Source organism: Trichogramma pretiosum, unplaced genomic scaffold (assembly GCF_000599845.2).
Source record: "Trichogramma pretiosum strain Unisexual culture from Peru unplaced genomic scaffold, Tpre_2.0 scaffold3, whole genome shotgun sequence".
Taxonomy (NCBI): domain Eukaryota; kingdom Metazoa; phylum Arthropoda; class Insecta; order Hymenoptera; family Trichogrammatidae; genus Trichogramma; species Trichogramma pretiosum.
In genome coordinates, this window is record NW_019641698.1 from 4,495,542 (window position 1) to 4,518,346 (window position 22,805).

General features: G+C 36.5%; 1 protein-coding gene across 12 annotated transcripts in view; it reads left to right on the top strand.

Moving 5' to 3' along the window:
* The window catches only part of LOC106650803 (serine/threonine-protein kinase MARK2-like), a 61,798-nt gene that overhangs the window by 34,599 nt on the left and 4,394 nt on the right, over positions 1–22,805 (top strand). For 3 of the 12 annotated variants that reach the window (XM_023462459.1, XM_023462448.1, XM_023462449.1), the window contains 13 exons: positions 5,932–6,231; positions 6,557–6,935; positions 7,016–7,236; positions 7,330–7,441; positions 8,302–8,414; positions 8,516–8,714; positions 9,444–9,647; positions 10,898–11,105; positions 12,158–12,415; positions 13,563–13,683; positions 13,759–13,847; positions 21,936–21,983; positions 22,466–22,577. In XM_023462459.1, the coding sequence (XP_023318227.1) occupies positions 5,932–6,231; positions 6,557–6,935; positions 7,016–7,236; positions 7,330–7,441; positions 8,302–8,414; positions 8,516–8,714; positions 9,444–9,647; positions 10,898–11,105; positions 12,158–12,415; positions 13,563–13,683; positions 13,759–13,847; positions 21,936–21,983; positions 22,466–22,577 (2,364 nt within the window). Of the gene's footprint in view, positions 1–5,284; positions 5,450–5,931; positions 6,232–6,556; positions 6,936–7,015; positions 7,237–7,329; positions 7,442–8,301; positions 8,415–8,515; positions 8,715–9,443; positions 9,648–10,897; positions 11,106–12,157; positions 12,416–13,562; positions 13,684–13,758; positions 13,848–16,130; positions 16,806–17,907; positions 19,595–21,935; positions 21,984–22,465; positions 22,578–22,805 lie in introns of those variants that run through there. The other 9 variants (XM_023462458.1, XM_023462451.1, XM_023462452.1 and 6 more) reach the window with 9 other exon arrangements.

Consider the following 22,805-nt stretch of genomic DNA (forward strand, 5'->3'; position numbering starts at 1 on the left):
CGAGCAACAAAGTCTCTCTTACGCTTGTAGCCGAGCGCGCGCCGGCCACCGCCCAAGGTTACGCGAGGCCCTTTCGCGCTTTCTGAATATATTGAATATATAAATACGTGTATATATTTTTCGCGTTTAAAGAGTCCACTACTGCTTATAACAGTAGCTCGTGCCGCCGCACACGACTGCGAGGCGACGTCGAGGCTGACAGCGCGCGAGCGTCAAGCGTAACGAGACATTCATATATACACACACGGACGCGCACACAGATTCGCGCGAGCAATATATACTCGCGCACACGGACGAAGCGAGACACTTTATAGAGGGAGAAAGAGAGAGAGAGAGATAGGCCATTGGAAAATTTTCCTTCGAAGCGCTGCTGCTGAGAGCGGCACACTGGCTGCGAGTGCTGCATGATGCGGCGGCTCGTTCGCTCCTTGCTATAAGCTGCTCCGTTCTCGCAGCTTGGCGCGAAAGACGACGACGGAAAGAGAAAGAGAGAATGAGAGACACACAAGGTTTTTTCAAGTGTGTTATTATACGTGTGTGTATGTATAAATATGAGTGTATGTCTGAGTGTGTGCGCGAGTGCGTGTGGGTATGCACGAGACGAGAGATTCACAATCGCGCAATATATATACTCGGCCAATGGAGAGAGAAAGGCACTCCTCGCGCTCGTTCGCTTGACGACGACGACGACGATGATGATGAGCCAACGCGTGTGTGCTCGCTAGCTGCCGCTGCTCAAGCTCTTTCGTTTTTCATGTATCCAATCATGCAATGCTTCTTTTACCTCGCCATGCCATGCCACACCATGCTTATAATATTATGCCGTTGCTCTTCTCTGCCCGTGCGGTTTCGCGCGGTGTGTTGCTTTAACGCTTCTTCTGCCCGCGCACACACACCTGCCCTACGCAACTCTTGCTCCTTTTTACAAGATAACCATTCGCGTATTGATGAATGTGATGAATGTGGACGCGCGGAGAGAAGCCCACGGTAAAAATTACTATGTTCCCTGGGAAACGCGTTTCAGAGCCCGAAAAATTATTTTACTCTATAACTGAAAACGATCGTAGTATTTGACTCTGGAACATCTTTCTTTTTGCCGGTAAACGTAGTAATTTTTATTACATAAGCTTTATTTTCATTTGCACACTGCACGATTATAAATTGTATGCGCGAGAATTAATTTACGCCGGAGCTCAGAGAGGCGAATGGGTTATTACGTTCGCTCAAAAAAGCACGAGAGATAAAAGATACCAGCTCGCTCTTTGCTCTCTTTCTCACTCTTTTTCTTTTTCTCTCGGCATCGTCTTATCACCTGCATATAATAATATGTAAGCGCGCGTGTGCAATCGAAATCAACACATTCTTTTTATCTCTGCTCTCTCTCACTTTTGCATTGCTCAAAATATAATACGAAAATTCTTACGCCTATCGCATGGACGTGTACGCGACGATCATGGACGCATGTATATTCGTACAGAGACCTTCTTGGTATCTGCTTGTACGCGATACATACACTTTAAAATGTGATCGATAAGACTTTATCTGTCATTTTACGTATGAACGCAAATCTCGTCGATTCTTTTACTCGCTTTTTTTGCCTTTTTTTCTTAACGTCAGCGTCGTTGTCGTCAAAGTCGAGCTTTAATTTTTCTTTCCTCGAGTCAATACAATGAAGCGAGCTTTCAATCTACTTCTATACAAACTATTACAGTGACACAAACACACATACTTGCGCATTTGTGCACTCGAGCTTACACGTGTTCGCATCGGACAATCGCATAACAATCAATGTTTACCTTCTGGCTTACCCGCACTGCTTCCCCGTAAACAAGTGTGTGACTGTTACTTACATGTATCGAGTGCCTATCATATGTATAAGAAGCTATAATAAGTGGCGAGCTCGGGCGCGCGAGGTGCTATCGTTGCACGCGGCGCTCACCCAGCCCCGTGCGCACTACGTCTTCCGAATAATACAACACGTTACATCATCTATTTACTCGGAACTTGGCTGTTTTGCTTCGATGTCACGCATTTTTCATTGTCGGTGGTGTCTGTCTCTATTGCTCTCTCTCTCTCTTTTTCTCCTATTCATGTTGATAATACTCGCAATCGTACCACTTGGTGGCCGTCATCGTTGTTTTGAAAAATTATCACCCATTATAATAGACCCCTCGTTTATACTCGCTATAATCGTCGTCACCCATACGAGCTTTCCTCCAACAAACAAATAAACGAAATATCATGAAAAATACAAACAGTGATACATCGTGGCTTTTGCATAAGGACATAGGTGCCGATGATTGTTGGATGAATATTATTCATTATGTCGTTGCTATAAATGTGATAATGGTGATGGTGACCTGTTGCAAACATTTAGATGTACATATTACTGCTGCACACGCATTTATACTATATAACGCACCAATTCAAAAAGAAAACATTAATCGCCTTCTCTCGAGACTTGTATATCGATGCACAACACATGAGTGAGGGAGAGAAAACAATTAGTCATTACGCGTTCAAGAATTTGAACAAACAAACAAACAAAACAGCAAAAAAAGATGTGCGTTGTGTATTAATGTGACAGAATTGACGTCAAGCCACCAGCAGTAGCAGCAGAAGCAGCAGCAGCAGAAGCGACAACAACGGCCCAGCAACAATATGATGAGCGTGAACGGAAGACGAGTCGCTTCGGCGACAACGACGACCTCGCCCACGTCCAACAATCATCATGACAGGCCAGTAAATCTCAACATGGTCATCGGCGGTCATCGTCACTCGTCATCGATTAAGAAGCCACAGCAGCAGCCGACGATTAGCGAAGACACGACTCTGTCGCAGCTCGAGCAGCAGGTCAGGTCGATCGAGTCGAGCACGATGGCGGCCCAGCGTCTCAGGCAGGATCTAATCCAGAAACAGAAGCAACAGCAGGAGGACAGTACTTACTTGCGCTACAAAGAGCACGAGGATCTTATCGATAGCGTTAATCACGAGCCGGAGACGTACATCAAGTAAACATAATACCCTCCCAACGTTATTCTCCGAATGCGAGAGAAAGGGGAAAGAGAGAATCAAAGAGCCCAACGAAGATGATCGCGAGAGCCGAGTTTATTTTTTCGGGCCATGTAGAGAGTTTTATTTTTTTTTTTTTCGTTGCTTTTGTTGGCGACACGAACGAGAGAAAGTCGTGAATCTTGACCTAGGAACTTTGAAGGCGTACTTGCCCGTCTTGCGGCTATTATATATACGTGTATATACGGACGCGCGCGCACAGTCAAAGTCATATAGGCAAGAACGTGCCTAGTTATGTCATAATATAATCGACCCGAAGCCGTATACATATAATAATGACGAACTAACTTGCGCTGCGTCGACTCGTCTATATGACTTATGAAGGAAAAAAAAGGTAAAACTTCGGAATACTAAACTCATTTCGCGCATTTGCATTTCACATTTTAATAAGTTGCGAGTATCCGAAGCGAGAAAAAAAAATTTCGAACTTCCAACTTTCATTAAACGTAGGACGTACGCGCGAGCCGGGGATTGATTAATCGGTCGGCCGAGCTTTATCGATAAGGCGCGGGAGGTGGGTATAAACTCGTCGATAATTTCTGAAACGGAGCGCGTGCGGGCACTGTTACGTCAAAAAAATGTCTAATCTCGCTTCTCGCGTGGAAAGCCCCGATTTTTTTGTCTTTCGACTCGATAAAGGTGGAAAAATTTTTGCGCACGCGTATAAGATGTACGAGTAGTCCAGGTAATAAAAAGCTTATATATCGAATGGAAAATAGATAAGGTTTAATGAAACTATGCGCGCAAATGCGTATACCATATCCTTGCTTTTTTTCTCTCGCTCTCTTTCAGACCACAACCGGTAGAGAGAGAGAGCGCGAGAGAGAAGGAGCTCGTTGACCTCCCCGCGATATTGTACACTACATCTCGTTAAAAAAAAGTTCTGTAAGCGCGCAAGCACTCGGTCGCCACGATATTATATACACTAACCGATCTAAAAAAAGCTGCACTACCGCATCGCTGCTGATATTTTATACGCAGCGTCGTCGTTCTCCTTGATTGCGATTATCCTCGTTGAAATTTGGCTCTCTTTCTCCTTCCTTTGGCCGCGCGCGCTTTTACATGCATACGTGCGCGCGCGTGTGTGGTTTTGGAGAAAACGCAACGCGCGCACCGTGCAGCAAGCGTCGGACGAACAAAAAAAAAAGAATCAATGCATCGACACTTGTACCCACTCTCGCAGACCGGAAATCCGTGGCGGTGGAATCGAGCGCGGCCAGGTCGGGCGCAACTCGATCGGTCCAGCCGAGCTGCGCCAGCGCTCGGCGCATCATCATCGCTGGGGTGTCGGCGGGGCCCACCATCATCCGCAGGCGCACCACTCGATCATCGGCGGCGTGACCAATCACGCAGCGACGGGTGTCTCGTCGACGTCCTCGTCGGCGAGCTCGACGGCCTCGTCGCGGCTGACGCGCACCGCATCCGACGCGAGGAGCCGACATCATCAGGCTGCCGCAGCTCTGCTGCTCGAGCCGAGGATACCACGCGCNTTAAAAAAAAAAAAAAAAAAAGAAAAAAAAACAAAAAATAAAAATGCGTATACCTTTGCGTGTATAATATGAATTGCGTGACTTCGGGTCCTTGATATATGTACGTGTATTATGAGGCGCGTCAGCTTCTCTGCGTGTTGTCGGGCCTTTATGTTCGAGTGCCCGCAGCACGAGAGCCCCGACCAGAGAAACGAAGAAAAGCAACAAGTTATAGATTCATCCCCCGCCCTGCGTGCCAGTCGTGCTCTGCTCCCGAGCTCGCAAATCGCCCAAGAGAGCTGTGCGCTCTCCTCTGGCTATTGCTGCCTCGTGCATTTTATACACATATAATACCCCGTCCATACATACATATATTCTCCAGAGGAACAGAGACAGACAGACGTACGCTCAACTTTAGGACAGAGATTTACGGGGGTGGGGTGACGGCGCATGCGTACCTTTTAGGGTGGTTCGACGAACACCCTCGCGCGTCGTCGTCGTTTTATCGATTGGAATATATACGCAGACCCGCACACACACACTTTCGCGTATTCTTATTCAACGTACAAGAGAGAAAGCGATAGTATACACACCAACACACAAACACGAATACGAATAGGACATCTTCTCTGGCTATGGCTCGCGCGCGTCGTCGTCGTCGTCGTCGTCTGTGTGTGCGCGCTTCTTCTCTGTCTACCTGGCACAGTGCTTCTACTGCTGCTCTCTGGCTCTGGCGTTGACTCTGGCGTCAGTGTCGGATGGCGAGCGTCAGGGAACAGTCGTCGTCGTCGTCGTCGTCGCCTCCCAAGATCGACCTGGCGACGACCAGTAGCAGCACGACCAGTAGCAATACCACCACCACGACATCGTCGAGACGCTCCTCCAAGTCTTCCTCCTCCAGATCTAAGGTTTTACCTTTGCATAGAGCTGTGTTTTTTTCTTTCTTTTCTTTTTCCTTTTTTTTTTTGCAAATATCTGTATACATGGCAGATAAATTGTTCGCTCTCTATCTCTCTGCGTGCGACGTTCTATCTATCTCTCTTTCTCTTGTCCACCCGAGTAATCCGAGACAACCCCACCACCCTTGATTATATATGAGTATGTATTCGTACTGTGCATATACTCGATCGAGTTTCCTAGGACCTTTGCGATATATACGCTTACATGTTTATACAACTCGATACTTTGACGATGATTTATTAACATATCCAATTTTTCCTATGTTATAATTATATATACGCTGCCTCGTGTGTGCAGCCATAGCTTCGTATATAAACTTATCATACTCATAGATAGAAAATGAATAATCATGCGTGCAAGTACGAACGCAGCAGGAGAGCTTTGAGATCAAGGATTGCTAAATTTTGTGTTTTCTGGTTGGTGATTACAGGCGGCCGATGGCGTCAATAGCACTACTGGTGGTGGCGGAGGCGGCGGCGGCGGCGGCGGTGGCATTAGCGGAGGCACCGTCAGCGCCAGCGGCGGGGGCAGCAGTGCTCCGAGCTCGGCCAGGCTCTCGTCCAGGAGTCGGGTCAATGAGGAGCCTCACATCGGCAAGTACAAGCTGCTCAAGACTATTGGCAAAGGTAACTTCGCTAAGGTCAAACTGGCTAAGCATGTACCCACCGGCAAGGAGGTCGCCATCAAGATCATCGACAAGACTCAGCTCAATCCGGGCAGCTTACAAAAGGTAAGAAGGAGAGGCCTCCTCTCGTTAAGTGTCTTCTGTAGGTATACGTGTTTGGCATGTGCAGCAGCGCGGCAGTGGCGTGTTTTGTGGCTTATCGACGCTCTCCGCTGCTGCTGCTGCTGCTGCTGCTGCTACTGCTGCTACTGCACGCTATAGGGTGGGGGTGGATGCTGCAGTTATGCAGCTCTTGTGCTTAATGGACCGCGATAGATTCGCTATTATCTCGCGCTTGCGTCTCTCTCTCTCTTTCTCTATCTTTGGGGCGCTTTAGCACGACATTTTACCTCCTTCTAACCAATTTCTTCTTTTTTTCTCTTCGATAAAGTTGTTCCGTGAGGTGAGGATAATGAAGATGCTGGACCACCCGAACATCGTCAAGCTCTTCCAAGTTATCGAGACAGAAAAGACTCTGTACCTCGTGATGGAGTACGCCAGCGGCGGCGAGGTCTTCGATTACCTCGTGCTGCACGGCCGCATGAAGGAGAAGGAGGCGCGAGCGAAATTCCGCCAGATCGTCTCCGCGGTGCAGTACTGCCACCAGAAGAAGATCATCCATCGCGATCTCAAAGCCGAGAATCTCTTACTTGATAGCGAGATGAATATCAAGATCGCTGATTTTGGCTTCAGCAACGAGTTCACGCCGGGCAACAAGCTCGATACTTTTTGCGGTTCGCCGCCTTACGCAGCTCCCGAGCTCTTTCAAGGTACGCACGCTTCTCCATAATGACTTTTTCACGACGCATAAATTTCATTTTTAACCTATTCTTGTCTTATTATATTTCAGGTAAAAAGTACGACGGGCCAGAAGTTGATGTGTGGTCGTTAGGCGTGATACTGTACACTCTGGTCTCGGGGTCTTTACCTTTCGACGGCTCTACGCTGAGGGAGCTACGCGAAAGGGTACTCCGTGGAAAGTATCGCATACCCTTCTACATGTCGACAGACTGCGAGGCATTGCTCAAAAAATTCTTGGTGCTCAATCCAACGAAAAGAGCCTCCTTAGAGGTAAGCCTCCGAAACTCTAAACATTAATGAACCACCGCGTTTGAGACAGCCGAGCAATTTTTAACGTATGCTTTCTCTTCTTCCGCTTTGCAGAACATAATGAAAGACAAATGGATGAACACAGGTTACGAGGACGACGAATTGAAACCGTACTTAGAGCCAGAGCCAGACTACAGAGATCACAAGAGGATAGGTGAGTCTGCCAGTATGTACATAACATTTACTACTTACCCTTATTGTCTCTTAGATTAGCTATTAAGCTAGCCAAGCGCGCTGTGTCGCGCACATACACATACTGTCGTCGCTCGACTATATGGTGGTCGTCTCATGTGAGCTGATTACTCGCTCCTGCGTGTACTACTACTACTACTACTTTTGGGATACTCTAACTACTCTGCTAACGATTAAAGTTATCGTTATAAATATTACTCGTGTCAGTAACAAATGCATCATAAGCTTTGTCATTTTAATCAATGTTTCAATCATTGCTTTGAATTTGAAAAACAAACACAACAAAATTAAAGTCGCTATTTTCAAAGTGCAGAGTGTCCATAAAAGTACAAACAGTAAGCACAGTAAGACGTATACATATAATGCGAGTACCATTTTATGAAGAGATTAACGTGTGTCTCACGCTTTCTCTCAATAAAACTGATACTTGGGTCTAGGTAGATTTCGTTAATTTACCATTATATGATATAATTCATTGTACATATGTATGTTTATTTTGTTTATTAATTAACAATGTAGTCTGTAGCAGATTCTAAAATCTTACGACATGACTGAATCTCTACTGTCCTAGACTTGACCCATCCTTTCTTAGACAAACACCAATACCTATTTTTAATTTAGCTTACATAGTATCGATTATAGCATGATATTATGGTTCCATTAATTTTTGAAAATCCCTATAGATTTCTCTTACTTTTACCCTACCATTTCTCTTAGTTTTGGTAGTTGTAGTAAGGTACATTAGTGAGATTTATGGTTGTATTTTTAGTATTAAAAAAATAGTGCATTCATGATGATAGATTTGACTATGCCTACCACACCTTACTGTTACAGAAGCACTAGCGAGTATGGGCTACACACGAAGTGAAATCGAGGACTCGCTCGAACAGGCGAAATACGACGACGTCTTTGCAACGTACCTGCTGCTTGGCAGAAAAACTACAGATGTAAGCATGGCCCTTACGCATTCGCATGCCAATTTTTACTGTGAAGAAGAACTTATTAAAATTTGTAAGGATGATTCATTAACTTTTATTTTTCTCAACAGCCGGAGAGCGACGGCTCGAGGTCGGGCAGTTCACTGTCATTGCGCAACATTCCACCCCAAGTTGGATCGGGTGCGAGTGGAGGTGGCGCGGTTACGAGCGGTGCCGCTCAGAGTCCATCGCACCGAACGGTACATCGCAGCATCTCGGCGAGCAATCCGAAACCAAATAGGCGAGCTTCGTCAGGTGGTGAAACGCTTCGTAAGTCCGATAACAATTTGGCTGTCATCATTTACGTGATGACAGTATCAATAATATGATATACGATACCAAAACAAAGCCCAACTGAATCAATGATTGACGAAAAAAAATTAAACTACTGATGCTTCTAAACGTTTATACGAACGACCGCTGCTGTATTTATTATTTACATTGTACATACATTCAAATGTATGTAGAAAATAATTGAAATTTTAATCATTTTACAAGAGCAGCAAATTCTCTTAGGAGGTGAAACGTTCTCTGTACACTGCTGTTTAATGTGTGATTCAACTCATCGTTCACGAGCCTAAGCTCTCTTACGCGACATTGTACATCTTGAAAAATAAGCCTGCTCATTCTTTTAGTTAAATTATTTATTCATTCACTTTATGTTGATACAAATCTGCACCATGTAATTTCTTTTTTTTTTACCATCAAGTAGTATTAATTATGTTGATTTATTGATAATATTGTAAATAAATTAAGTTTTTCATTAATAACTAGATGGTGCTAGCATTGCAATATTTTTAAAATTTTTTTTTGAAAAGCAAAAGTTCATCAATAACTTATGCATGTAACATATGATATTTATGTTTAATTTTTTTTATCATCATTCGCTCAATTGTGGTTGTCCTCATTAAAAGTAAACAAATTTCTTGGCGAAAAAAAAGAAGAGCCAATAAAGGTAGTATTTGGTTCTACTTCGAATTTTGCTTCCCACAAATTTAGGAGGAGTTCCAAGTCCAGGTAATACTACAAACCACAATCACGCTACTGCTGTGACCGGTGGAACGGTTACTGGAAGTGGCGGTAGCAATTTCAAACGACAGAATACCGTGGATGCAGCTACGATTAAAGAAAATTCAGCTCGAGCAGCTCGTGAATCTGCTCGGCCGTCCGCGACCAAAAATAGCCCTGGACAACTTGACACTAGTGAGTTCATTTCACAAATAACCAATTTTTTTGCTCATTATTCATTCGTCGTCCTGCAGTGCGATGGTAAAATTGGATAAGATTTTTTCCGTATTTAACTGAAAATAATTTACGAGCGTTAAAAACATTTAACTATTGGGAATCATATTATAATATTTATTTGAAAGCTTCTATGATATTTGTTATGTCTATGTATATTGCATCCCTTTGGGTGGTAATCAGTCCAGTCAGTTATTTATTTTATTCATGTTAACATGTAAATTGTAATTTTTTATAAATTATATTATGCTCAAAATAGAGAGTTTGTTTTGGTCATATCTAAAAATTAAACAGGGCTGGCAGCACTTATGACAAGAAATTTTTAGTAAGTTTAATTGCTAAACTTTCTCCTACTTTTTAGAAAAATACTGTCAATGTGTATGCATGTTCTTGGAACATGCATGCATGAACTAACAATATAGAAAACTCATTTTTCTGGCTTTGCTTTTATCATTGACTATCTATCTTCAATAAACTTGCTTTAACCAATGCACTATCTATCTAAACTGAATCGAACCTTTTTCTAATTTTTCCAAATTCTGTTCGTGCTCAGCCCTGTGGTCTTTAAAGTGGTTATTACAATGTGAGTACTGACGAATGTAAAACAAAAAAAAAAACATAGCAAGTCCAAGAACTGAATATCATTGAAATGAAAAATCTTAATCTAACCAATTCATCAAACTAATGGAATGAGAGTTATCAATGTTTTATGGGATTAAGGTTGTAGAATGGTTTAGGGTGTTGGTTTCACTCATTATTTTTTTTTAAATATATCTTGCATAAAGTTCACAACTACGTGCTTATAATGTATTTATATACGTGTATGAACACATACATGTATTACATACATTGCATAAACAATTAATATAATTAATCTAATCGTTTTCAGTCTTTAAGTTCAGAGTACAGAGTTCTTTTTGTATATAAGTTTATCTTTTACAAAAAAACATTTGTGTGGTCGTTCTGTTTATTTGTCTTTCGTCCGTTTTTAATGAAATTTTTTCACCATATATATACAATGAAAAAAAAACGTAAAGCAAACCAAAATTAAAAATATTTAGCAAAGTGGTATTACGAGTAGCAGTGTTCGTACTTGTCTGGTTGTTGCCGTTTGAGAAGTAAAAAAGAGAGAGAATTAAAAGAAAAACTGTAACTTGTTTTTATTTTGCTTTGTTTTGTGTTGAAACCAAAAATCTAATGGGGCCTTGCAGTGACAATGTTCATTCTAGGCGTCGGCACGAGTCCCGGCGGCAAGGCGACTAGCCGAGTCGGCAAGAGCAACACGATGAATCAAGGAGTACCTGGAATAAGGTCGAGCATGGTACAAGCTCCGGGATCGATCGGACGACGAAGTACCATCTCTTACGAGCAAGCCAACAAATCTTCGACGTCGACCGAGCGAACGAACGACGTGCCCAGGTATTATTCGACTGTCAATTTTTTTTCTTTTTTTTTACTCCATACAACTCGTGAGCGATGAACTATAATACGCTAACTGAAGAAAAATCGATACATAAGATGCTGCGTGATATTTTTCAATTTTTAGGAAGTTAGTTTTTTGGGTATTACGGTGAAAGTTAAGAGTATTGTAAGCAATAGTAAAACCCATGTCAATCGTAATAATTTTGATTTTTTGCGGATTCACGCACATGTTTCAATTTGATAACACATTTGAGTTTAGCTGTGAGTTACAATGTTTACAAGAGCATATGCATGAATGATTTGATAATAATGCCAACACTCCTTAGCTGATTAATTCAATCTATCATACCCTCACTTACACAACACCTTCTCGAAAGATTCTTCAGACGAACAAGGGAAGACGCTACTACAAAAAGAATTGAACGAAAAAAAAACACACCTATACACAGCCAGGGTACTTGTTATCAGTTTATATCTGTGTAGCGGCCGATACTCAGCACAACAAAAGCTCGCAGTATACACCAACAGTCTTTTATACTCAAATAATAGGGTAGCAGAAAAGAAATCAATAGAATTTTACTGATACATATAAAATTATCACTTGAACTCAAGCAATGATAACATAATAGATTAATCATCACTGATAACATTATTATGCAGACCCTTATACAAATACTCGTTACAGCTAAGTCTACATAGCTTATTTTCTCATATTCAATTGTTATCGACGTAAAAAACAACCAAAAAGTACAACTAACAATTATCTTTCACTTTCTCTATTTGCTCTCATGTGCGCTCTGTTATTATTATACATATAAAAGGATGCACGAAATTATGGCGTCATCTAGATTCTAACTTTGAAAAAATTCATCACATTTCATCTCATTACTCACTCATTAACCACCCTTGCAAAAAAGGAAAAATTATTAAACGAAGAGCAAACCGCGTCGAAAATTCTGCTCCGTTAAAGGAAAAAAACACTATTATGTTGCGATTTGATAAAAAAAAATCAAGGTAAATCTGTGATGAATAATATCAAATCAAAACAGCGGGGACGTAACGCGACCTCATCAGCGTGGCCACACCAAGTCGGCAAGCATCAGTACCTCGGCTGCGTCGGGTCATCATCACAGTAGTCACCACAGTCATCATCATCATCGTAATACCACGTCCTCGACGCTAGGCGGTGGTCCCGGATCTATCGGCGCTGGTAATACGGCCACCGGCGAGCCGACTCAAATTCTGGAGCATCAGCAAACGCGCAACTCTTTACTCGTCGCTTCTAACGCTGATCCTCTCAGACAGAGGTACCACCATTACCAACCTGTCGATGATCCTTTCACATAGAAATGATTCTCAACCCCGTCCGACCTTCTGCCCCCTTTTTTCTTATTGTTTTATAGACGTTTTGGTTTAATTTTACATTTTCTGTGTTTACGTTGTTGAATATAAAATTATACTCGTCAATGTCACTTTTGCACATATTATGTTCAGAAGACCACGCCTCGCGCGACTTATTTACGATGTCCTTCGATGTTTTTTTCATCCTCTTTTTCGCTTGAAAATATCATTGTCAAGATTCGAATAACCATTACTAATAAGTAATTACTTTCTTATTCTCTCTGAGCAAATAATAAGATTCCGATTATAATTTATCGCTGAAATCGTTTAATTTTCTCCCCCTTATATTATTTCTTCGTCTGCATGCATATAACGTGCTAAAAAAATCAGAAATAAAAAAAATAAATCTACACTTCCCCTATCATCATCATCATCGTCATTCATCATAATTTACACTTGAATTTCGATACATTGCTGTTCTTCTTGTTTTTGTAGATTATTTCTCATTTTTATGTTCAGGTCCCATGCATGCTTTTATTCATACTATTTTTCTTTGCTATATAACAATTTTTTCCTTGTTTGTTGTGAAAAGATAAGAATTATTTATCCCTTTAGATTTACTCGCTGCACGAAAATTATCTTTTTGTACATGCATGTAGGTGTAGAGTTGATTTGTTAGAACATGATTCACAACATTCTTTATAGTTAATTATAGTCTGTCATTGTTAGATGTTAGATAGTTCATATTTTTATAAAAAAAAACCGAGATTTACTTATCGAGTATTTTTCATACCTCATACTTAGTGTAGTCCTTAAGTCAATCAACAACTTTGATAATTGTAAAAGTATTGATAATAAACATTACATGCTATGCAAACAAAAATTGTATAAGTACGCTCATAAAACAAGTAAATGTAACATAATTTTTAATATACAAATATTATATTGTACACATACACATAAAATGTTTTCGTTCAACACTGTTGCTAAACATAACACTATGGAATGACGATGATCGAAATAGTTCAATAAATATGCGATTGCTCTATAAAAAATTTTAGACAAATTTTCACTTAGCAATTCAAAATTTAATTATCAATTTTTCTCTTTAAGCTTGGGTGTTACTCCAAGTAATAGATTGGCCACGCCGCAGACTCAACCTTTCCCAAGGAATGTTCCCAGTCGTAGCACCTTCCACTCTGGACAAAATAGGCAACAAAGAAATCATACTCAGGTATGAACTCGGAATAATTTATCCTGTAAAAAAAGTATGTTTCTCACAATTCATTTGCATTCATTACTTTTTTAGGGTCACACACACACGCAGGACACGAATGCAATTAGCCCGCTAGCTAGGCCGTCCTTCTTTTCCAAGCTCTCATCTAGGTTTTCCAAGCGGTAAGTAGTGTTTGACTATATTAAAGAAAAAAAAACACCTACACTTGAACTCCAAATTTTCATTTTCGTTTACACGTACATCATTATTATTATCATCATTAGAGAAATTAATTACATTCGTTAATTACTTTTAGTATATGGCATGTTTTTGAACGAATAATATTTTGAGTATTGCTAAATTACTATGCCTTTTTTCGTCATTATTATATTTTTACTTTTTTTCATTATGGCAATGATAGGGAATTATAAAAAGCACCACCGTTTGAGATTTAAACAAGTATTATGTGTTTGTCTTGTAATATACCCTGTACTTTATACTACAAATATCAAAATGAACTAGAAGTAATATCAGCTCGAACAAAAAAAAGGAGGCCAAGAGAAATGTTTAGATACGTGTTAATTGTTCTATATTTATTTTCTGAACAAGGTGAAAAGTAATTTTTTTTTAAGTTTGTTTTTCTGACGCAATTTAATTACTTTAAATTTTGAAGTGGACCTCTTTTTCTCCTAACAATTTGGACGTCATTAAAATTTATCGAAAAATATTTATTGTCGATTTAAAGATTTATATTTTAAGATTTACGTAATCATCTTAAAGCTTTGGATACTTGTTTATTTTGATATCAACATCTAGTCATGTATATTACTTTTTCTTTTTTGTAGTTATATTTCTTTATCAGTGTTACATATCGTTGATATATTAACACTTTGATTATTTTAATTTTTATTTTTTTTTCATTACCTATATAAACTGCATGTTGTAAAAATTATATCGAATTTCTCTTCCTTTTTTTTTTCATTCTCTCAAGGATGCACAATGACTATGTATAAAACATATACTATTTTTTGAAAAAAAATGTATATGTACCTCAATGATACGAAAAATTTTGAATCAAAACATAAAGGCAGTTGAATTTTAATATCAACTGTAAAGTACAGATTTCTTTAAATGAACCTTGCAGAGCGACCATTCAATGAAAAGCCGTTTTAGTCAAATTCTATGAGTTTATACAATACATATACAATTCACTGTGTACGTATTTTTAGATTAAAGTTACATACATTATTAGCAGACACTTTTTATGGTTCTCTTAATTATCGTAATGGTATTCGATTACATTTTATTTATCATGAAATGCATATTATTTTTTTCTTCGTTCAATCAAATTAACTATTGATCTTATTTAATCCAAAGTTATTTGCTTGATTGTTCAGCTCAGTGTGAATATATCTTTATGTGAACATGCAATATTATTGTACAATTAAATTTTTACTATGTACAATCTAAAATTTTTTGAATACCTTTAATAATTAGAGTATTCAAATTTAATGATTTATCTGTTTATACATATGTGTACATTTAATTCAATAGAAATATTTGGTTACCAAATTAAAATACTCATTCCCTGTCAAAAAAGCACTGTTTCAATCAATGTGCCTAGTAATGGTCTCCTCGCATACTCATTGTGCATCCCTAATAAATTCGAACAACGCGAGGTATATACTTTTTTTACCAAATTTTTGTTGTTGTTGATCTTTGATCTTTGATCTTTTAACAATTCATTACCATAAAGATAAAATGTGATAAAAAAATCATTTATAATTGATGAAAATTTACGATCGACTGCGTTGGCTGATACAAGTCACTAGTTTGAAAGTAACAAAAATATATAAAAAGGCAAGTAAATGACTAAAAACTGCGTAATAACTGAAAGAACGTGAGAGGGAAAACGATGTGTTTGCGAAAAAGGAAGGATAAATAACGTCAATAGATTTTTCAAAAAGTGTGAATGCGTTGAAAAAAAGTGTTGACAGCTGCCACAGAACAACGAAATTAATAAATATAGTATGAGTAGACTTGTATGTAGGCCTTTCATGAAATGGTCACTGTGCAATAATTCATTATATCTCACCTGAAATAAAATAGTTGTATTAAAAATAACACCATCACGTTAATTTTTAAAAAGTGCAATGTTTTTGATGAGTAGTAATTAGTCTTATCATCGATGTACATAATAGTACCAAAAGAGAGATTTAGCTAATCTTGACATAGTTGTTGTTGCATCGTTGTGAGTATATATATTTCTCTTACTTCTTTCTTTCCTGATGTCACTCTGGAAATATAAAAAAGAAATTAGAATACGATCTACCATTTTCTTTCTTGTCTGCAAATAATCCAATAATTTAACTTTTCATTTCCACGAGAACGTTTTTTTTTTACCAAAAAGAAAACGTCAGGAAGCATTTTTTTCTCATGAATACTTTTCGATTATGTGTCTGCAGGACGTAAACCAAAAACATCTTCTACTCTGACTGTCAATGTCTGCCTCTCAAAGTCTCTCTCTGTTTCTCAAAATTGAAGAGATCCAGACACACAAAAAAGCCTCTGTTTCTTTAAAAAATCTTACAAAACAAAATTCACTCTACGACTGAACAACAATAAGTCGAAATTTCCCTGAGAAGAATCAGCAATCAGCATTCTGGATTCCGAAAAAATTATTGATATTACGATTAAAATAAACAAATAAAAACATTGCGTGCTGTATATCTATATTTGTGTATATAATGTGACAAAATTTTCTTGTGATGTGTGAAAAGAAAATAATTTATAAAGATTCTAATATTTCTGTTTATAATCTTCGTTATTCTGTGGTACGTATGTGGATCTGACGTAAATGATATAAAATACGAACAATTTTAATTCATGAAGTATTGCTATTATTGAGGAATTAATTACCGATGTACATAGCAGCGATGTAGAAATAATTTCTATGAAATTCCACACTTACGATAGGAATTTGTTATGTACATCAAACTAGTGTAAAATCTTCGAGCGACGATGGCTCGAGTTTTAGCGATGAAAACAATTTTTCCAATCGTAAGCATGTAAGGCATGTTGCAGCGATATAGCCACGATAAATAAAGTAACATTTTTATTTTTTTTCATGGCTAATTGTAGAAGCAGCGTCTGTCTTCTTATGTTTTTCATTTTTAACTATTTTTCAAATCAGAAAAGCACCAATACTAAGAATAATGTATTTTATATCGCTACTTGTGCCTTTTTCACCTTTCACAGCCTGATATCCATCGGCCAAACGTTTATGAAAAAAGGATTGAATTTCTTTATTTTTTCTTAGATTTTAGTCTCGTGAGTATTGTTTATGAAAACATGCTACCTTTATTGCCCATACTCTATAGTAGTTGCAAATCTTTAAAAAAAAGTGATGCAATATTAAAAATTTGTTGATTTTATTAATGTTTAAAATTAGAATAATTTGTTTAAACGTTCAACCTTTATTGCCTGGTAATTGAACAATGTAAAAAAATCAAAATTTGTTGACAATTTTTTAGTGCGCTCGAAACGAGAAGTGCGATTTTGTGCGAATAATGACGATGTGATAGGCTTTTATTATGTTTAAACGAAATTGAAAATATTTGGAGATATTATACTGTGCAAATCTTATATTGTGTATCAATATCTATGATATTTATACATAAATATATCTGTGAAAAAATTGTTGTAAATATAATCTAATACCACGACTTTTTTGCCATAAAAAATATACTAGTTCTGTAAACTTTGAGATGACGAGAATTGTTTTTTCGGTAAAGAGGGCTAATTCTACTCTGTGATCGATATCTTAAAAAAAAGTTGGAAAAAACTACTGTTGATCAGTCATATTGACAAAGGGTGGGGTAGTTATACGTTTTTTTTATACATTATTCCAAACAGTGCATTTTATCATACATTACCGTTTAATTAGAGACTTGACAAAAATAAACGTGTGTATTAACTTTTTCTCGACTCGATCAAGGTTGCAAAAACGACATAGCACGTGATATGTATCTTAGTGATGTGTCATTCGAACGACGAAGACATTTGCTATTGTGACTCATGCATGCACACAATTATTTTGAACCAGCCCAAGTTATTGATGAAAAAATAATTCTGTCTCTCTTTAGTGTATAAAAAAACGAAAATAAAACTAGCTAAGAAAGAAGCCAAAAACCAAAAATAAAAAATTACAAATGAATTCTCTTTTGTGTCGTGCATTGACAGGTTTACCAAGTAATCAACGAATCTCTAACTCGCTTGCTGTGTGGCTCTCAATAGGAAAAAAAGTAAAAAAAGTCAAAAAGTTATACGAGAAAAGACCTCATGGTGAAACAAGGACAAGCACCACTTGACTATAGACTACTAGCTCATCGGTAAAATAAAATCGCTCATAAATTCGCCCATAATTACGATACATGAGTATACACGCATAGAACAAGTGCACACTCAGCGCAAGTATACACAAGAGATGTAAAGTGTGTGCATTTGTGTATAATATATCATGCGTGCAAGCCAAATGACGGATAATGCGATTTCCTGGATTGGTCTTTTTCCCTCGCTCTCGGACTGTAGTAATACGTATAAAAAAAACATACAAACAATACAACATGTACAATGCGGAAGTTTTGAAGAATGAAACGAAATTTTGCGTTATGAGCGAAGACACATGAGAAGAGGGCAATGTCGACACCGCGTAAATTAATAGGATTTCAAGCGCTGCATTAAAGAAAAGAAAATTTCATTACTCGCTGTTCGTTGTCTGTTTTTTGTCTTGAATTTAGGATTTATTGCGCGTAACTGTGTCTGGACAAAGGTAAAAGGCGGTAATATTTGATTCATTTTAATTATTTAGCTGTATGCACACGTCAAGTGCATAAACCGAATGTGCCCGCTTTTAGTGAGTTAAATTTGATTATAATAATTTGTTCGGTGGTTTTTTAGCGTCATTATAAGTTATCGATACATTTTTATGATTTAATGCACGCTAAGTAAAATTGAAAACGAACATCAAGTTAATGAGCGCATTGCGAATAGATAGGTAGATAAAAATTATATTGTATATTTATATCAGATTAGACATAGTTCGATTTCGAGCTTACATCATATCTTGTGTTTTTTCTTCCAAACATTTATATATAATAGAATGTATGATTCAATTTTTTTCTGTTTTAACGACTCAGCAAAGTCAAAAAGTGCAAAAATATGTTGAAAATATATATTAAAAAAAAAAAACGTCAAAAGGATTTGCGCAACAGATATCTTAAACTGTATATAATTGAGTATCCTGAAAATATTTATTTGAGCAACTACATTTTATATTAATTTACATTAAGCCTGAATGGTAAGAAAATGCGCCTTAATTAGAAGAATATTAGCCTTAAATTTGCAATATAAAATGTCATGTACATCGTTTAAAAATTATCAATAATTCATCGAAGTGTTTAAATCAAGTGGTTCATTAAGTATGTAAAAAAGAACTATTTGAATATTCCTTTTATCGATAATGTTTATAAAAATTGTATATTATAATCTTTATTACAGTATACATATTGTAGACAGCTATTGCACAAATTAAATGGATGAATTTGGGATTTGTATATTGTATGAAAGCTCACGAAAAACTGTTATTCAAGCCAGAGTATGTATTTTTGTAAATATTATATACTTTATAAGATGCCTGTGTTACATCATAATAAATTTGATTAAAATAGTGTAAGCTTTGATCTTAAGTAGAAGTTAAGAGAACACTTGCTATAAAAACGTTGTTAAAATATATTATATATATATAAAACGGTCATTATGACTTTCTCTTTCAATTGTAGTCTTTTTTTAATTTTAATTATTTTACTATCGTTAAAATTAGTATTTACATACATTTGTTCGTAAAATGTATCGTGATCAATTCTGGAATGATCTTTAAAATAAAAAACTATGATGAGTGTTAAAGCGATATAAAAGTTTTCCAAAACTCAAGTCGTGTGATTTGACATTCTAATATATTTAACGCTGTGATTGAACGAGCGTTAAAAAAATGCGTAGATGAAAATATTGACGATACTATTTAATAAATACCACACATAAAATAAAAAATCGAGCATTCATTTAAATTTTATAATAATTTATATCACTTGAATGTACATATCTCTTGCGCAGCATTACAAACGTCTCTGATTCGGCAACACATAACTGGATTCAATCGATCTATGGCAATAAAAATTGAACGTTATTTCAATATTTTGTTATTTCTGAAAAGATTTTAACAAAAAAGTTTGTTATATCTTTCAAAGGTTTATAATATTTCTTAATTAATTTGCGAGACTTTTCGCAAAAGTGCGAATTCGAAGTTTCTGGTCCCTCTTATGAGATTCAAGAAGATGTTTGATAATATCATTCTTGAATTTGACTGTTTTTTTATTGGTTTGGTGAATCAAATTTTTTCGTACAGTCTGATTGATTATTCACAAAAGAAAACTGAATTATCCGAAATGGATGAAAATGAATGCTCACTTAAAGAGAAATCATTACTCATACATACTTGGTCGACTGAGTAGTAAGTTTTTTGTGGTTTAATGAAGTTTCATGGATGCGAAAAGATGAAACTAACTATGACTTGACTAATAAGCTCATGCATTTTCTGTATTTCTTATTTTTTTATCATCATCGCTTTTTGTGAACGAAAGAATAGAGTTATTCGTAAATAATTTATTTGTAGTTATAACAAGGATAAAAGTGTGATTATTGATAAGTACATATGTCCTTTTAATGAATGAAAACGTTGATATGATGTTTCTCCTTTAAAGGAACTACCTTACAGATAATACGCAGAGGTTTTAATAAATAGAGACATTCGTTTATATTAATAATAGATACTATTAAATGTAAATTACAAAAGAACCGGACAATTTAAATTGTATTGAATTCATATGATAGAACAACAGCAAAATTGTTTTCTGTGCCAAGGCTCTACATCCGTCCAAATCGGGTTTTTCAATAATATTGATTTTACAAGCGTAACAAAAGAATGCAAAGATTGATCATACAGGCAGTTATATATTTTGATGAAGTATATCAAAATATAATAATTCCTCTGAGATTAGTTAAATTAAAATTTTCTTAACGTTTATTTCAACTCAAGGCGACATTATTTCAATGTATTTATAGTAGAGCTGTAGCGGCAAACAGTTTTTCTAGAAATCGTACGTCATACAACAAAAACATAAGTTTTATTGTTTTTAAAAAACGTACGAAGCAATAATAGTGATAATTTTCATAATAATAAATATTTTGACTTTAAATGTTGCGTCTGCAATATCAAATTATTTATACTGAACCTTGCATTTATGGATATTTTTAAATTGAATTAGTTCGCAGAAAAAATTATTGCATGAGCTATTTTATTTCCATGACCTTGTGAAGATCGGGAAAAAATAATGGTATCGACCTTTATTCAATAACAAATTCGCAATTCAGTATATGAATAATTTTCGGTAGTGTCAAGCTGTAACTTACTTTCCAACGCCATATCTCAATTAATAAAAAGTTACTTACAACACAAGCTTTCACTTATTCACTTTGGGACGTTAAGAAAACAGTTTATTAAACATAAAATTTACAGTCAACGATCAGCAATTATTTTAATCCTAAAAAAGCTGCGTTCGATGTAGTGAAACGTTGACTGTTCATTTTTTACTTAATAAACTTAAGATCGTGTTGTTACCAATTTGTTATTTCATACCATTCGGCGTTGAAAATCAATGTTCACCCATACACTACTGCAATCATTCACATACTTAATTAAAAAGATTAAGAGCTAACAGAGAATTCGGTTTATTAAGAAATGAATAAATTCGTAAACCAAATACCATCTTTGGTTTTTTTGATACTTCACAAATTTAAAATGCTGGTCCTCTAAAGGTTAAAAAAATTGCTTCAAGCTTTTTTTTCATGAATGTCATTATAACGTTAGAGATTGTCAAAGTCACCAATATATTATAAATTTATTTCAACGCCATAATGTTTTTTCGATTATTTCATATTCATGCTAATTTGCTTCAGTTACTTTTCTTTTCAAAAAGTATGTACGATTAAACTTTCTTAGCTGGAAAAGTTCATGACAAAATTTTTTGAGCAAAATGAGTTTGGAATTTATGGTGGTGGTTGCGTATGAGCCAAAAGCATTCAAAAAATTATTTTTATTTTTTTCAAAATTCAATGTTTTTTGTTAGCAATATGCCTTTGTTTTGTTATTTCAGCCCCATGGACCCATCCGTATCCCCAAAGCACCCACCACAAGTAGTGAGGTACGTTTTTGCATTAGTTATGCCACGATCCATTTTTTATTTATTTTTTTATTTTTCAATCAACGAATCGATCTTTTCACTCATTCATTTCGATGTTAGACATAATCATTCTCGAATTTCAATGAACATGCTACCAAAATTTTTCATCGATCTTTTATTTTGCAGAGTAGATAATTCTATGATATACTGATTCTTTCCTCTAATTATGCACAAAATTTTTTTTTTTTTTAAGTTTTAAAGATCATAGCTTGTTTAAAAAATATATATGTCTTTTTTCTACAATTTCTTTGTAATTATAAATCGGTAAAGTTTGATTTGCATGAAAAGTAATTGATAGTTGAATTAGAATTTGTTAATAATTTATAATTAATTGATAATGAAATCGATATTATATGAGTCGAAGTGGAGATACGATCGTTAAAAGGTACATAAGATATTAAAATTGACATGAGAAACTCATTTTATTCAATTAATGATTGCAGTGCTGCGACTACTAATGACGAACAAGTTAAACCACGCAGTTTACGTTTCACGTGGAGTATGAAAACAACGAGCAGTAGAGATCCACTAGAAATTATGTCGGAGATTCGTAAGGTGAGAGATATGAAATTATTTAAAAAAATTCAAACATGATATTTATGAGGAGTCTTGTTAGCCAACGAAGAGATACTTTGACAAAAGAAACTTGGACAATGACGAAACGGACGTGTATTATATTTATAACGTCATTTAACCAATTCTATATTAAACATTGTAAAAATATGAATATAACTGTGGACTAATGAGCTTTTATCACACTTGGAGATAATAATTGAAGTATAT